This window comes from Larus michahellis, chromosome 7 (assembly GCF_964199755.1).
Source record: "Larus michahellis chromosome 7, bLarMic1.1, whole genome shotgun sequence".
Lineage (NCBI taxonomy): Eukaryota > Metazoa > Chordata > Aves > Charadriiformes > Laridae > Larus > Larus michahellis.
In genome coordinates this window covers 30,830,596-30,847,753 of record NC_133902.1, presented here as the reverse complement: position 1 = coordinate 30,847,753, position 17,158 = coordinate 30,830,596, and the positions used below count along the sequence as shown (strand labels likewise).

The 17,158-nt window shown below is 45.9% G+C and overlaps 1 protein-coding gene across 2 annotated transcripts in view; it reads right to left on the bottom strand.

Moving 5' to 3' along the window:
• Positions 1-10,735: 10,735 nt before the first annotated feature.
• The window catches only part of RAPH1 (Ras association (RalGDS/AF-6) and pleckstrin homology domains 1), a 101,552-nt gene continuing 95,129 nt past the window's right edge, over positions 10,736-17,158 (bottom strand). For both annotated transcript variants that reach the window (XM_074595902.1, XM_074595903.1), the window contains one exon: positions 10,736-13,235. In XM_074595902.1, coding sequence (XP_074452003.1) covers positions 11,265-13,235 — 1,971 coding nt within the window. In that variant the 3' untranslated portion in view covers positions 10,736-11,264. The remainder of the gene's footprint in view (positions 13,236-17,158) is intronic.

The following is a 17,158-nucleotide window of genomic DNA, read 5'->3' as shown; positions in this document are numbered from 1 at the left end:
TGTGACAGTATTGGCTACAATACAGGTAGTCGACCCAATGCCCTTGCTTGGTAATTAGCGCAATATCAGGACGGAGGTGCAGTTTTGGTGCAGACCTGGGTGGGGAGGAGCCATAGCTGCTCAAGGGGGAAGAAAGAGGAAACAAAGAGGGCAAGGTGTATTTGTGGGATATGGACGAGTGTGGTCACCTGCTGTGAGCTTGTGGAAGAGTGTGTTAACTCCTGTCACAATGCATTGGGAGCTAGTTTGGTTAAAGCCTACAGGAGGTACAACCTTGAAGAAACTGGTGCAAAGATAGAAGTTACTTTCTCCCCTGCTCAGTCCAAGCCGTGTAGCCAAGACACTGTTGTCTTCTTTCTGGAAGCTGACAGCATTATTGTTTGGGATGCATGTTAGCCAGAACAGATACCCTTCTACCTTCCGCTGTGAAAACCTTTGTCTCGCAGCAAGACTAACAGAAGCAGCCACATTCAGTTCCCTCAGCCCCTCCTTTCTCTGGGAGCAAGCCTAGAAACACTGGTTGTGCAGTCAGTGGAAGTGTCATAGGGCAGGTCTACACTTTTTGCGCAGGGAGGTGGTGCTGGCAGCCTGGCTAGCAGCCAGGGTGATTGAACAGCAGTATTGCACAAGCCTGTAGGCCCCACAGGGTGGCTGTGTTTTCCAGGGCTGTCAGAGCTTTCCTGGTTTCTCTTGCCATTGGTATGTTTGTCGCAAAGACTGAGCACACAGGCAGCTTAGCGAGCTACTAAATGAGAGCTGAACCTTGCTCCCTGTGCACGCATGCTCCAGCTGGGAGGTCACGCATTACTGGAATCTGTCTTTAACTCAGTCTGTGTAAGAGCATGCGCTTGAATTCTTCTGACAGGTGGGTGGGATAGTGTGTACTTCCACTGTGTGTGATACACACCCATGTCCTTAAAAGTCATTCAGCTGGTTGGGCATCGTGCAAGTTTTCTGTATTGGGAGAGCAGAGCAGTGTGAACGCTGGGAAATGCCGAACGCTTGTCAGAGCTCAGCACAGAAGATGAGGCTGCAAAACTTGAGTGTGGAACGTGTGAAGCTCCTTAAAGAACTTGCTTTGGGCTGATGGGCCAGGGGTTAGTTTGGTCCCCACTGATAGCACATGGACTTGCTTATCCTGCAAGAGCTGCTGTGGATGGAATTTTTGGGTCACCTCCTGCTGGTTTTATAGTTTATTATGCAGTACTAATGTAAAGAAACTTGTTGAGTTTTATGCATATTTTTTATTTTGTACAGGTTTTAATTCTGTGGCTTGTTTGGGGATGATGTGATGTAATGGTCATAGACCAGGCCAAGGTAAACAGGCTTTGTATATTAATGTTACGTAGATTGCATGCTAGTAAAGTCAGTGAGGGTTGTGTTTCCAGTTCTGTCCCTTGTACTTCTCCTTCCCCCAAACCTTCTCCCCCCGTCCTGCCGCCCCTTTTTAATTTACATGTTTACTTTAAATGGGGTTGAAGAATGGGGGGGAACACCTCAGTATTTCAAATAGGTGCACAACATCCCTTCACTGAGTTCTGCTGCCACAGCTGATGGTGTTCAGCATCACAGGCTGCTGAATCAGCAGTACATATCCATGGGGAGGTGGGGGGAAGGAGACACTCCAGAATAGTCCAAAGAGTGCTATATGGCCAAAATGAGCATGTTTTTCCCTTTGTGAGAGCTGCCTTAGCCCAGCCAGCTGTTTTCATTTTGCACAGAAATCAGTCAGCCTCCTTTAGTGGTGTATTTTGCTTTGGTTTGCTGTATGAGAGATTTCTTTATTGCTCTTGGCCCCAGGGACAAAGCTATTAACTACAGCTGCCTCTCTGCCATCTGCCTGCGTGAGAGGAGGGCCAACCCAGTCTATCCCCATCTAGTGCCGAAGCAGGTTATTTTGATGCCTTCTTTCCAGCCTAAGAGAGATGGCTGAGGTTGCATCTGTCTCACCCGTTATTATTTTTTTCCTCTCTTCCCCCCAGTCCACCCCCATGGTAGATTAATGTTGTTTGTTTCTCTCGCTGGCTGTTGCAGCAGAGGGCTGAGAGGGGCAGGAGAGGCAAGCAGCAAATTTTGCGCTTGAGCATCCTGATGGTGTGCCCATGCCCACTGGCTGGAGTAGGCACTGGAGAGCTGAAGCAATGCCTGACCGGTGACACACAGACAGACACTGATGCACTGAAGAGCCGTTGCTCTCACTGGAGGACAAAATGTGCGGCACGGCCCTGGGACAGATGGCAGAGCTAGGTGTGTGTTAGCAGGAGGCTGACCACGTTCCTGGGACTCAGCTTGTCCTTGTGGTTAGTGATAAAAGGAACAAGTGACTTGGATATTCCTGAAAGTGGCTGGAGATTGCTGCTGGTTTGAACCACAGCTCCCCACAGTGGTCTGTGGCTGGGTGGCTTACCTGTGGGTGCCAGGAAGGCTTAGACCCAGCTAGTACTTGCTAGAGCAGTTTGTTTTCCTTTCACAGTTCCTGGGCATTTTCTTTCTTTGCTGCTGAGGGTTCTTGGTGGCAGCCAAAGTTAATGTTGGAAGTGATGCAGCTTCTGAACAGTGGCAGTTTTATCTAGGGTATTTTATTTAGCATGAAAAGAAAGTGAGGCGGCAGCAGGACTGATGCTCCCTTTCTGGCAGAGGGCAGGCTGCCTGCCTGGTGTGTATGTGCATATTGCTGAGTGGAGGTGGAAGAGGGTTGGGCACTGATGCAAACTGTTGTGCTTCTGTGGTGTCTCCCACCTGTGCTTGATGATGACTCTGTGTTCTTCCCAGCAACTTCTGCCACTTCCTAGCAAGCACTGCAGATGTGCCTCTCTCTCTGCTAGAATTGAGCTCTCTTTTAGTAGTTTTAGTAGTCTCTGGTCTTCAGGCATAAATCAAAAGCAGAACTTCCATGTTTTCCTTTCTGCAAAGGATGGGACTTTATGCAGGTTAGTAAACTGGGAGCATTTACAGGGCTTCTCCTCCCAGAGGTGGGACAGGACATCTTGTGGAACAGGTGGCTCTGTAGTCTCTGCAGGGCAACCTGTTGGACGCTGCAAGAGAATGCTGTTGGAAAGACCATGGCGCTGTGGCTCCCACTGGGAGCAGTACTTGCATTGAGAGTGGAGAGTCACTCACTGAGCACGGCCGTGTTTCAGGAAGCATTATAAACCCCATGCAACGACTTCTGTTCCTATGTTGACAACAGTGGCAGTGAGAAACACACAAAGCTGTTGCATTCACTAAGGCAAGTATTTACAACCCTAGAGAAGATGGTGCTGTAAACTGAGCACTAGCAGGCAGATGATGGGCTACAGCTTATGGGGCACCACTTTCAAGCATTTACTGTGCTTACAGGTATATTCACCTTCCCCACCTTTTGGCATTTCTCAGTATTAGGCACTGCCACATTTTGTGGATAAAATGGTATTACACAGAGGTCAGGATAGTGCAAGAAGGTAACAGTTTGTGGGGTTTTTTGGGGGGTTTGGTGTGTGTCCCCCCCAGTAGCTGAAGTCAATGTGTAGTAACAGTCCTATTGATCTACTTTTGATTTTGAAACTGCAAGAATAGTGGGACCCCCACCTTGTATGCATGGGAAGGCTGCTGAAAGCTTGATGCAGCCAAGGTTTGCCAACTGCTGTTACAAAGAATACTTCACAGACCATTGTGTTCTGCTGCTTTCATTCAAAAAAAAAAAAACCCAAAACAAACCAGCCATGTATTTTGTGCAATCTCCTGCCCATGCAGGAAGTGATCTTTCTTGGTACTCTAAACATTAATTTTATTAGCACCTTTGCTTATTACAAAACCATAAAGTCAGCAGCAGCCTGCTGTCCAGACGTAAGCCTACACCCAGCATCTTGCTGAACACCAACGTGGTGACTCTGCTGAAACGTGTGCAGTACCTTTGATCCTGTTTCTCTTAAAACCTCAGAAGAATCCTACCACTATTGACTAATGAGAAGAGCTGTGTACAAATTCATTTCCATTACAGCGCCTTGCTAAAGTGCTGACATGTCTGAGATTTTTTTGTAAAGAACAAGTGCTTCTTTTCACATTTGAAAAAGTGTCTTTTGCAACTTGCATGGACAAGTAGTTTCTATGAATTCTCTGGAAATGTCAGTGTCTAACATGGATTTTGTCCATGCACTTTTTTCTGAAAGCAGATACCCGCCCCAACCTTTGGTTTGCAGTCAGAGGAGAAGCACGCTGTGCTTTGCTTTTGGCACTGCTGAGGCAGTGGATGAGTGCAGAGCCCACTGTAAATGACCAAGCCCGCAGGACTCTGGGGAGCTGTATGCCGCCAGTAATGTTTTATTGTGTGTGCCATTTGAACCACCTTCCAGTGAGTGCAAACCCCAATTTTTAAATTTTTTTAATTGTACTTGGAATTAACTGTTGCTGTGTACTAAACCCTCTTGTTACAAGCCCTAAATAAAAAGAACAAAGCACACACCGTGTGTTCTGTGAGCGTGCCACTGCTGCGTCGCGTCACGTCCCTTGTCTTTGGCTACAGACTTACCAACCCAAGGAGGACAGGGATGGCCTCTTGTGTATGCAGGAGCAAAGATGTGATCACTGGCATCCAGCCTGCTGCCTTCAGCAGCTCCTTCCTCCGCTTCTGTGTAACTGCTAATTTCTCTGTAATCGCCACTAATGTAACGCCTCAAATCTCTGCTGTAAAAGCTGATGACTGATGCAGGGCCAGTCGGCGAGCACACCCCAGGAGGAGGTGAACAGAGCTGAATTCCCTAGAGTGGACCCCGGAGAGGGGCCACAGGAACACTTACCAGCCATCAGCTCTTCTTGCGTTGAGCAGAGCTGTACAGGACCCTGCACGCCTGAGGGAGGAGGCCGATGAAGGTGAGCCTTCACAGTGGGTCCTCTTTACACCTGTAATTGGTGTGCACCATGTTACGGGTACAGCCTGACCCACAGGAAAGAACTGTGCAAAGGAACAATAAAAAGCAATTTTATTGAGAGTGAGCATATGAATGGTAACCTGTAGGCCATCAGATATCTGATCCCTGCAGAGGGAAACAAACCACTGATGCCGTGAGAACGCAGCGTGGGTTCCGAACTCATGAAAAAGGAAAATGGTAAGACAGAGGATTAAAACAGATGATTATTAAATTTAACTACATCTTTATTGAATTGTGCATATTCCATTGTATAATGATCTATATTGGGTACTCTATAATGTAGTATTTCTTTTGTCCTCTCCCATGCTTAAAAAAGTATATTTATACATATATTTATATATATTTATAATATGGCAAAGCTCCCCCCAACCTGAAGCTATCAGTCTAAAAGAGCTTTGATTCTTTTCTTTTTGGAAAGGGAAGAAGAGGGGAGGCAATCCCATTGAAAGATAAAATGTGCAATTTTCTTTTTAAAGCAGTAAACATGAATGTATTTACAGCACTCAGCACAAGTTTGCTGCACAGACAAATCATCATTGCAATGACACTTTTTTTTTTCTTACATTTGCATCCCCAGTATTATACAGAATATCACCAGTGGCTGCTAACAATTAGTGTAAGCCATAAAACAAACTGCTGCTCCAGTTAGTTAATTTCTGGTCCACTGCAGCCCACTAGAAGGAGACCTAAGATGTGCAATTACAACTTGTGACAAAGCATTTGATTTTCCTTTTAGAAGTACAAGCTTTATAGTGCTGCACCAAATCCACAGCAGGGAGCCCTGGGCCCAGGTTTGTTTGCTGAACTGCCCTTTGCAGACGCGTACCTGGTTACCAGGTACATCTTCTCTTGCCAAACAGCTGTGCAGATCGGCAGCATTTCAGCTCCTGGCAACTTAGCCTCAGGAGAGGCTGGTGCAAGCACATCCGCGTACCTGGACTTTAGCTCAGAATGCATCTTTGGCATCTTAGGAAAGGTGGGAGGAAACTATTTTCCATTGTAGGGAACAGTTGGTTCAATTCCTAAGTCTCCTAAAAGACAAGTTGCCTTTAAGCATTTAAATAAGTGGAGTGGAGTGGGTGGGGTGTCCAAAAATCTGTTACTCAAGTTCCTTCTCACTCATTTCCCATACTAAATCCCTGCCCTGGGGGACTGTGCATATCACACTAGTTCCTGTTCCTCCTGTTCTTCCAGCTTCTCCAGCACTTCTCACAAATGATACACGATACACGCTTCTGATGAACAGAGAACTCACCCAGTCCTTGCCCTGTTGAGTGCCTCAGAGCATGAAATAGCCATTAACCAAAATTACTATTTTTCCCATGTTAGTGGCAATTAATTTACATTGTGAGGGATAAGCATGTGCTGTCACCCCATCTGCAGTTTAGTGTCTTAAACTTTTCAAAACTAGACAAAGCCTGTGACTCACTGGATCACAGTATTAGTGAGTGCTGACCCCTGCAACATAATGCTGGTTTTGTCAGTCTTCATGGGCGTTTTTTGAATTGAAGGAGAATAAGAACACAGAAAGGAAAATTATTCAACTTTAAGCAAATTTAAAATTCCAAAATAAAAACTTAAAACCCACCAGCACATTACAAAAAGGAAGTCTAAGAGAAACTACCCCCTGTAGTGTTAAATCCTCTCTGGTTTGGAGTCTGCCCCAATGGCGCGAGGGAATGCAAAGCTAAACACCAGGAGCCACGAATGGGCTTTGCGAAAACATCTCCCCCAAAGAAATAAGATTTCCCTCTCCTCCAAATGAGGAGCACTATTTGAACAAGTCCATAATCTACACCTTAACAATGAAAAAAGGAAAAAAAAAACTCCAAACGCACATGTTCCGGCTGCATCCCCCCACTACCTTCTGTCAGGAATTTATATTGCTTTCCTGGAGTGCAACTGATTTTAACGTGACTCTGTATTTGAAGTAATACTCGTAGTAAGACCCCTCTTATAATCATATTTTGAGTAAGAAACAAATTTACCTGCAATGGTACCACTGAAGTAAAACAACTTAGCTCTATGCACTTTCCTGTAATAAGCAAAAAATTCTTTTTTTCCCTTCTGCTGTTGAAATGGCACTTTTGGTTCCTTTAACTGCAGAAAAAATAATTTTAACTCAGAGGAAAACTGGCCACACTTTATCTCTGAGCTGATTGATTTGAGTTATCCGGTTGCCTAAGGGCACAGAAAGAAGAAATTAGAAAACCTTTAAATGTGCAAGTCTAGAACAGTAAATCTTAAAATGCACTTGAAAAAACTGCTCCCTCTCCCATCAGACCTGAAACCAAAGCGATGCAGGTACCGTCACTGTGTTTCCCTGATGTGTCAGTCACTGTTGCCCTGCAGGAAACTGCAGAGTCAGTTCGGAGAGGAGCTCTTTGGCTTTGAGGTCACGCACCAAGTCAGAGCGAGCAGCGGTGGTTTGCCACAGGAGGAAACCACTGCACAGGGGGAAGCAGGAGCTTTCCTCTTCCATAGAACGTAGCACAGTTATTTTATGTGAGACTTGTGCCTAACCTCCTCCCCCAGCCACAGGGTTTGAAAGACTAAACAGAACCTCCAGCATATCCACCTCAAACATGTTACCTATGCTTTGCTTAGAATCTTTTTTGTTTTTTAAAATAATTTCTCCTGTAGGATTAGTGCTGATATAAAAGCCTAGTTTTTGCTTCCAAAGCAACTCCCAGCGACCTGCATTACAATGAAAGTATCGGAGAAGACTACCTCCCTGCTTTCTACACCTGTGCCGCGGGCACAGAGAAACCTGGCCGAACGGGAGGGACGCCGCTGCTCACAGAGGCGGATGCTCCTGCTGCACGGCAGGCAGGAAATGACCAAATCTGGAACAGATTAAGGAATGCAGCTGTACGCGCTCAGCTGCCTCTGCAGCAGCAGGGCTTTCCCCAACACCCACCTTAACAGGTCTCAAAGGCCACACGCTTCATCATGTAACACAACTGCAGCTGCACTCTCTTACTATTTTAGGATCAAAGCATCTACTGGCTTTGTGTCCAGAGTATGAAAGCTCAGCTCTCACATGCTCATTTTAATAGCACCAAAAGGATTACAGCCCATGTTTGTAGCAGGAACCTGCCGTGTGTCTGAGATCTGGGCCCTTTATTTTCTGATTTAAATAAATATAATGGTGCAATTATGAGACCAGCGCACTTGGGGAAATAACTTACTCGCAAATAAGGCATAAATACTTACTGTCCCCAAACCAGTAAATACATTGGAAAAGCCAGTTCCAATGAGGGGTCTCATAAGCTGAAAAGGCAACCAGGTTGTCTGAACCACACTGTAGCCAAATTTTAGTGCTCAGTTGAGAGAAAACAAGTTGCAGCCACTCACTGTATTTCTGTATCACTACTGGCTTAGGACGTAAGTTGTAACAAGAAGGAATACAGGGTGCCACCTTTGCTGACGCTCATTCTTTTTGCTGCAAACTTAAGAGTAAAACTTCTGTCTCACAGCAAGCTGCGTGGCAGCCTGCAGTAGCAAGCATGGATTCGTTCTCTAGGGAGAGATACCGGGTAAATGAACTTGGTCACGGGAAAATGAGAATCAAGCTCAAATGCCTCTGAAGAAATTGCACTCAAAACATTGCTCTGCTGAGTTCAAAGCCCAGAGGTACCCGCACTGAATGAATAAAACAAAAAGGGCTGGAACTGACACACACCAGTGGAGCTGTCGGGGGGGTGGGGGGGAGCAGAAAAACAGATGGGGCGAGCAGAATTCCCTGACTGCTCTCATCTGAGAGCACGCATTGCATCAGCCCAGATGCATCTTGCCAGGAAGTAGGAGAAGGTGTCCGCTTACCCACCCATCACCAGTGAGAGCTGGGGAGTTACGACTGTGCCTGTGCCCCTTTTGCCCCACTGGTGGGTACGGGCCCCAGGGGCGGCATATACAGTACACAGCAGCAGGAGGACCAGTGTTGAAAACTACAGCACCCATGAACTGCAGTATAGCTTAACAAGCTTCCTGTGAAGTTATACGCCAGCTACACTGAGCATGCTTAAAATCAACAATGCAAATGCTTTTAAGGACACTTCATAAGCACAAAAATAGTAGAAACAAAACTTTGTGAACAATTTGAAAGATACAAAAAAGTGCCTTTCCATAGCAGTGCTTTAAAAATGCACACAATGGTATATACTCTTATTGCTCAAAAAAACTAGTCTGAAATATTAAAACAATTTCCAGAGGTGCTGAAACAGATTTTAAAAAAATCATATGAAACACGTCAGCAGAGACAGCACCATTAATTTTTCTCTTTTCATGATGCACTTATTTAAAACTATATAGTTATAGATGTGTCATTTTTCCCCTCTAATTAGAAAGCTTTTTTCCTATTCATAAATTATTCACAAAGACATTTATTTTATTATTTGGATTTTTTTAAAAACACTTTATAAAAAAAAGAAAAGGAATGGGGGACACTGTCACAATAGTTCTTAAATCTATCAGCCTGAATTACTCTAATGAGAGATTAGTCTACATCTTTTTTACATGCTTGAGGATACTGTCAGGGCAAGCCACTTCCTTTGTGTCATTCTTTGGGGGAAGGAAAGCGTTTAAAGTTTGCTTTTGGAGGAAAGGTAAACAAACAGTAAAACCATTTGCCATCTAAGCCATGACAGTATCCCCATGGTGACGAGGAAGTTGTAACAACCGAAGATGGGGTAGGTACAGTCCAAGCGTTTTAGTTACTTTACAAAGGCTGTGTACCACTACCCGGTAATGAACATGCATGATGCATAAGACCACTTACACCAACTACACTACCTTATCACAACGTCCGAATACGTGGGTAAGACTGTACAATCAAGCTACTGACGTACAAGAAAAGGGACTCTAGTACTTGATCTGGTGATTGACTGTGAGTTGGTGTCAAACAAACAAACAAAAAAACCAAAGCAAGTATGACAGTCTACTTTCCACTCGTATGGGCCCTTAAATTACATTACTAGCAAATGTTACTGCCTCTCGAGGTTGGGTTTTCTTCCAGTCTTCTCCCTTGACTGCTAGAAATGCAACTTTGTAATTAACAGCTTCATGCATTGGTCGCAGTCTCTGGTGGGTCAAATAAAAGAGAATTCCCACTGTGCTTGGCCTGGAATTACCACTCCCTTCTCTTTCTAGAAGGGAAAGTTTTCCTGACAGTTTCTGATGAATTGCAAACAATACTTTCTTTAAATGTTTCCAGACGCTTGTTTTTCTAAAGATAATACACCTTGTCAGGCACAGACAAGGTGAGACTGTACGTTGTGTATACAGAAACCTACCTGTTCATTCAGGGAAAGAATTACACGTACAAGTGACGTATCGGCGCGGGTCAGCCTTGTAGGTTGGCATCGATTGCAGGAGTCCTGGCAGCTTTCAGAAGGGGTTAACACAAATATATTCATCTTGAGCCACAAAAACAAATGATTGAGCCTACTATAAAGTTAGAATGCATAATGGATTGGAATAATATATATTTATCCTACTTACTGCATGGACAAATAACTTTGAAATAATTTGTAGCGGTGTATATTTTTAAACTATTTGGAAGGGAGGGGGAGGCTCTTTATAGTATAAATATATTTCACTCCAGCCCACTATATATAAAATCTATTTTCTTCCTCAGAACATACTCATTTTCAGTAGTATTATGACCAGAATGTTTTGGTATGTTGCATCTGTACTTTTCAATCAATGGAGAATGTACAGTTACTAGCAGAACACCTCAGCTCTGCACCATATACCCACCACAAACTGCCAAGAGGCTTGTGGGTTGTTTTTTGTGGTTTTTTTTTTTTCTTCCTTTCTTTAAAGTGGTACATCTTCGTGGTAAGATTTGACTAGTTACAGAGTCCGATTCCAGATAATATAGTGACTGAAACAATAAATACGGTTCTACAAAAACATTCTGGTTATCTTCTCTAATTGCGACGAAATATATCACAATATATTATATACCTATACTTATAATACATGCACAAACATGTCTCACATGGACAGACACTACAAAAATTTATCTCCCCCCCTCCCCTAAATGCAGAAAAAGTAAGAAAAAGGGGGTTTTGGTCCAATCCATATGAAGGGCAAAAGAAATTGAAAGGATAAGTCAATGCCTCTCTACCCACCTTTCCCAATAAAATATCAACACCCCAAGCCCCCAGCTTTTTTGGCCTAGCCATGAAAGGGGAACGTCTTTACATTTAGCCTCAGCTACAGTTTGAGATCACCTCTTTTGATGGGGCTATCATCCGTGTCCCCGCATTCTCTCCAAGTGCTCAAGACCACAGGTTGGCTGATCACGGAGCAGCCCACAAGTCACGGAGAGCAGCGGCCCCAGGGGACTGACTACCAGTCCCGCGACAGCTTGGTGTTCTGATCCCTTTTGGGAGGGGCAGGGGGAGGCCCCCTCCGTAATGTTGCATAGCCAGATATATGACTGCCCCCGAAGCTGCTCGTCTTCTGCTGGTCAGCCAGCAGCTCTGGTGGAGGCGGAGGCAAGGCCATGTCATCCATGGTGGTTGTGGGCTCTGTTCTGGACATCCGTGCGGAGGAGAGGGAGCCATGCCGGGTGATGGATTTCCGCTGCAGCGTCCGGTTGAGGTCTGCCAGGAATCCCGGCTGAACGCTAAGGCTGGACTTGGGTGAAGTGGGCACTTGAGGACCAGCTGACCCTTGTGGCTCTGCGACCTCTGCCTGCGTCAATCGAGTGCTGTCATTCCGCTTGGGACGTGTGGGTGGTGGGGCTTTTTTCACAGATGGTTTTGACCATGCCTGAGGCTGGGGATTGACAACAGCGACTTTTGGGGAGGTGCTGCCTGAAAACACGGATGGGATCTCAACTGGCGGGAGAGGAAGATCTATTTCAGGTGGTGGTGGTGGAAAGTCTGAATCGGATGGTGGTGAAGGGAATTCGACCACAGGTTCCTTCCCAGACACACCTAGAGCAGGAGCCTTGGCTGGGACCCCTCCTTGCGGAAGGACAATGGGCAGGCTCACCCCAGAAAGGTTGAGCTTTCCTGGCTTTGGAGGGGCTGCAGGAGGTGATGACTCCTTGGAAGGAGACCCTGACGGCTCTGGTGGGTGTGCAAATTTGCTGACAAGGCGGTCCACTGAAGGTCTCTTGGACTCATGGTACTCAGTGGAGCTGGTGGACTTGATACTGGAGTTTCGCTGAGGTGTTGGAGGTGGTTTCTTCCCTCCAGGGCTTGATGTCTTGCTGGCCTTTTTGACTGGAGACCCTGATTTGTCAGGGGGGGGAGAACCTGCAGAGGAAGCTGGGGAAGGAGGTGGAGGAGGAAACACTAAGCTGCTCTCTGGTGGAGGAGGGGGGAAATCTGGTGAGGGAGCAGAAGCAGGCTGCCATTTGGGCTTTGCCTTCACTGCTGGAGGTGACTGTGGAGCCACAGTCAGTGGAAGGGGTTTCAGAGGCTGCGGCTCAGTGGCAGGGGGGGTGGGAGGAGGTGGGAACTGGCTAACTATCTGTTTCACCACCGACGGCACTGGGGACTGAGGGGATGGAGGAGGCTTCACAGAGAAACTCTGCTGCTTTGGGAACGTTGGGGGGGGAGTGGGGCCGGGAGGGGCTGGGGGCAGTGGAGGCACCTGGGGAGAGGTGACACTTGGTTGTTTCTTTATTGCAAGGGGCAAGGGAGCTGGCACAGGAGGGGTGACATGTGTGACCCCTGGTGACGCTGCCTTCCCACTAGGCTGTGGGGGGAGAGCTGCCACGACAGGCTTTGGGGGTGCCTGGGGTGGTGGTGGTGCAGGCACAGGAGGAGGAGGTGGTGGCAACGAGGAGGTGGCAGTGGCCTGGCTTATATTTGGTTGAACCTGATGGATTTTGGGTGGCGGCGGTGGTGGTGTGAACTGTGGCACAGAAGGGGCGCAAGGTGCCGGCTTCAGTTGTGCCATGGCCGAGCCGGGTGTAGGAGGAGGAGGTGGAGGGGGGGGAGGCGGCATGACCCCGTTGGGGGGCACCATTATCTGAGGCTTGGCCGAGGGCGGGGGGGGCGGGGGGGGCTGCTGTGCCACAGGAGCTTTGGAAAAAGGCCCGCCGTGCTGGGCAGCATTCTGCAGCCTGGTGATGGTGCTGTACTTGACAAACATGGTGGCAGGTGAGCCCGCTGACGGGGCGGCCTGGCTGGGGAGAGGGGGCGGGGGCGGCGGAGGGGGGGGCGGGGGCGGCGGGGGCGGTGGGGGTGGAGGGGGCAGCGGGGGGGACGGCTGCGATGCTGTGTAGGGGGTCGCCACTTTTGTCTGTGGGGACACAGGAGGTGCGACAGACATGAAGGGGCGACCTGCGGGCTCCATTCGGGCCTATTGGGAAGGGATTTTTAGTGAAAGTGGAAAGGGAGAAAAAGAGAAAGATAAGAGAGGAAGAGAGGGAGGGAGGGAGAGAGACAAAGAGATTATAAAGTCAAGGTCTAAATGTGCCTGTCATTAAAAATTAAGTGGCAGGTTACAGCATGCAGGAAGTATTAGCAAAACAATGCAGCAAGAGACAACGCAGGCAGGGGGGCAGCTGGCGAGACCCAGAGGAGCCAGGTCTGGTCCCAGCAAGGCTCAATGTCGGTGGGAAAATACACCAGCTGGTCACCCCTGTGGGGCGGGCAGCTCTGCCCCGCGAGAATCGCTGGTCCTCCTCTGGGCAAGTATAATGACCCAAAGAGAGCATGCCACAGGCCATGACAGAGGACATCAGGCAGCGCGAGAGACTCAGTGGACATCTCCTCAGCTCAGTAAGAGCAGAGTTAAACCATACATGGCCTCCCACAGAATCGGTCATGCCTTTACGTCAGTTAGCTGAGGCCTCACACTGTTCAGTGGTACAAAATGCAGAAATCCCGAACTGCTCTAAAACACGTGAAGAGGAAGCTCTATGCAGGAATATTACTGAGATCCTTTCACTCCACATGCTCTGCTATTCAAGACTGGCAAGGAAAAAAATGAGGAAAAATAGGGAGAACTGAGGTTTCCTATGAAAATTTCCCCACAAGGAAATGTTTAGAGATCTGCAAAAGAAACTTAGCTTGGGAAAGAAAAGCTATGCATGCAATCATCACGTTATGCAGAAAAAAGAAAGGAAAGATGGGGAAAAGCTGGCTAAGGGGAGGAGCAACGAGAAAGCAGCAGGCAATGTTTTAGTCTACTTGGTGGGTTTTGCTCAAGTTAATTTGTTTCTCTAAAATTGTAAGCCTACATTCCTGTTAAAAATTAAACACAATCACATTACCCAAATTTATAAACATCCTCCTAATACAAAGTGGTTTGTCTACAGCCTAAGTGGTGAATTTCAGTGCACAGCACAGAAACATGCCTTAGAAATGCAATACCAACACGGCAACTGACCACACTGAGTACCTATCCTTCATTAGTAGATACTTTGCCACAAGTTAGCCCAGTTATGCTCATTTGCACAGCATGAGCACATTTGCACATTGCTTTGTTCTAAACACAGGGGCACAGAGTTTCTATATGAGCAGAAAAACACCAAAAGGATTAGAGTCAGAAACAACAAAGTGATTTACAACACACAAGGGGTGACTCTACCTGTCACATTAGGTCTGGAAGGCAAGAGTGTAACGAAGTTCTGTAGCTAAATCAAGGTGTTGAGATAATAAAACAGGAGAGAAATCTTGATCCCTTGCAAGTATTAGTCTGTAAATTACCATTCTCCCAATCACCCAGGTTAATGAATTTTCAAGTAGCACCACCTGACCTTAATTGTGCCCTGTATGAGGCACCACAGGTGTGGTGACCTTAGCTGTGCTGAGCTTCACTTTTGACACCTGAGACAGCAAAAGGCAACAGGAAAAATAAAGTGGCATAAAACAGAGAGAGAGGGAGACCGAGGCATAACAGAATAGCTACCCCTGAACGGCAAGATCTTGGAGAATCTTGAATTTGTCACTTAAAGCACACACAGTGAGCACACGTTTTGATGCCTGTTGGAGCATCCCATTTGAAATAACGCGTTCAAAATCTAACACGCAAAATGAGACATAATGAGATCTTCACTGCCCAACTGTGAAGAACGTGAACAGATGAATAAAGTGTTCTTTAGGAAAACAGCAATCTTTCAAAATATGAAGTGGACAGATCACCTGCATTTTGGAAAAGGTGAGGGTTTTAATCTTAGATATATTTGAAACTGAGAGGAATTTTCCTCATAGGCATGGAAGACAGTCGTTTTTGCAGTGAGTAAATCAAACACGCAGGATAGGGAGAAGAACACTGTGCATCTCCGGAGGGGGAGCTCCTCCCATCTCCACAGCATCAAATTAAATTTCCACAACCAGAAAGATACTCAGTGAAACTTTGTTTATAGAAGAAGTTTGTTCATCTTTAGAACTACGTGATTTCCTTATGTGTGTCTTGAAAAATTACTTATTGCATACTCTCAAATTCATATTTGTAACATGCATCTTATTGACTATCTGGAACTCTTAGAAATGCTATAAAAAGAACAGTATCTGTTTTTTAAAACAGTAACCTTGCTATTTTTTTTAGCTGTTTTTCCTAAGAAAACAAGCTTTTGCAATTGAACTGTTTGCTATCTCTTTTCCTATGCTGGTGGCTTTTTGGTTGGTTAGCAAATTTCAGTCAAATATGACAAACTGCTAGAAATCTCAATATAATTTCAACTTCAAGAAATTGTTGTGAAGTTACTGGCAGCTGGTAAATGAGGGAAAAGCAGGCAGAACTGACCCATTTGTAACCTGTTGAGCAGTAAGCCGCTGGCCAACCAGTGGAACATCCTGGTTTGCTGGCCAGCCGGCCTCAATGTGCTCTCTCTGCTGAGCCAAAGCATGCTCTGTGCTGCCCGGCTTGCTGAAGGGCATGAGACAAGGGCGACCAGGGGGAGAAAGCAGTTGCAGAAGGGGAAGGGACAGGCTGGACAAGTCTCCATTAATTCTGCCACCTGCAGCAACCTTGCCCGTATGAACTTCTTACGCCAGCTTTGTCACCACAGCACTGTGGAATAACCACCTCTAGAATAACTGTCTGGAGACTAATCTGCCTAAAGCAGCATGTCTCAACATCACCGCAACTACCTTTTAACTGAACTTACAATTTTTTTCAACACTGTTGTTTCCTTTCTTGCCACACAGTTTAACATTTTCCACTGACAGTCTGATTTATTAGTTATTTAAGTTCCTTGGGCCAGACCTATACAGGATAAAAAAGCATGTACTACAGTTTCACTGACGGTAAACTTGTCACCAATTTACTCAGAGTTTTTTAACATGGCTTCAAATTATAATTTTACATGGTTCATTTGGATTCTTAGGAAGTTTTCAGGCAATACATTCACCTGTGTTATGCACGCGGAAGAGAAATATACCTTTTCTTGGACTTGTGCATAGAAAGGAATCCAAATTGATGAAATCTTGAAACATGGATGGCCCTCAACAGGGAGCAGTCTGAGTATTTTATTTTTAAAATGGCTTTAATCAGATAACATAAAAATTCGTGGGGTTTATTTAAATGAGCAATTGCCAGCAGCACTATGGACTTGATAAGAACAGCAGTGACCTGAGTGGTAAACCTCAAACTTTTCTCTAAAAGTTCACAGAGCTTGTAGCAGCAAGATTTTCACATTAAAACCAAAACTTTAGGAGAAAATAATAGGAGACAATTACAGTTCTCATAGCAAGTACTCTCTCACCTCTGTCAGATACATGCTAGACAGACGCAAGTGCCTTATCTTTTGCATCTACCCCGCTCCTGCAGAAATGATGCACCCTGTACACATACACGAACCATCTGCTGATGAACATGCACCAGGTGTTGCACTCATGCAGTAGAAAAATTTGGATCACAATTTAGCAAGCTACATTCCTGGGCTGAGTACTACATTATTATTAGAATCAGACAATTTCCAAGCCAGCAGGCACTGAAGAAAACTTAGGAATCCCAAAGAATGCAGCCACGTCAGCTTTCACATTGTGCCATGTGTGCTTTCTGATTTGAAAATGTGACATTGTGTCTTATTTTTAGTCATTTATCTGATGAACCGATGCCAGGTGTATTGACCTGTATTTTTAGTTTTAAAAAGCTTGTTTCTCTAGCCTGAACCTGGGGTCTTGGAAAGACTCAAAATTGGCAGGAGTGAAGATAGCTTAAGCAGCAATTCTGCTGTGTTTGGAAGTACTCCTCAGGAACTCCACCAGCCAACTACCACAGAAAGGACAGAAAACCAACCAAACCACTACAGACCTGAGCCACAGGCTTCAATG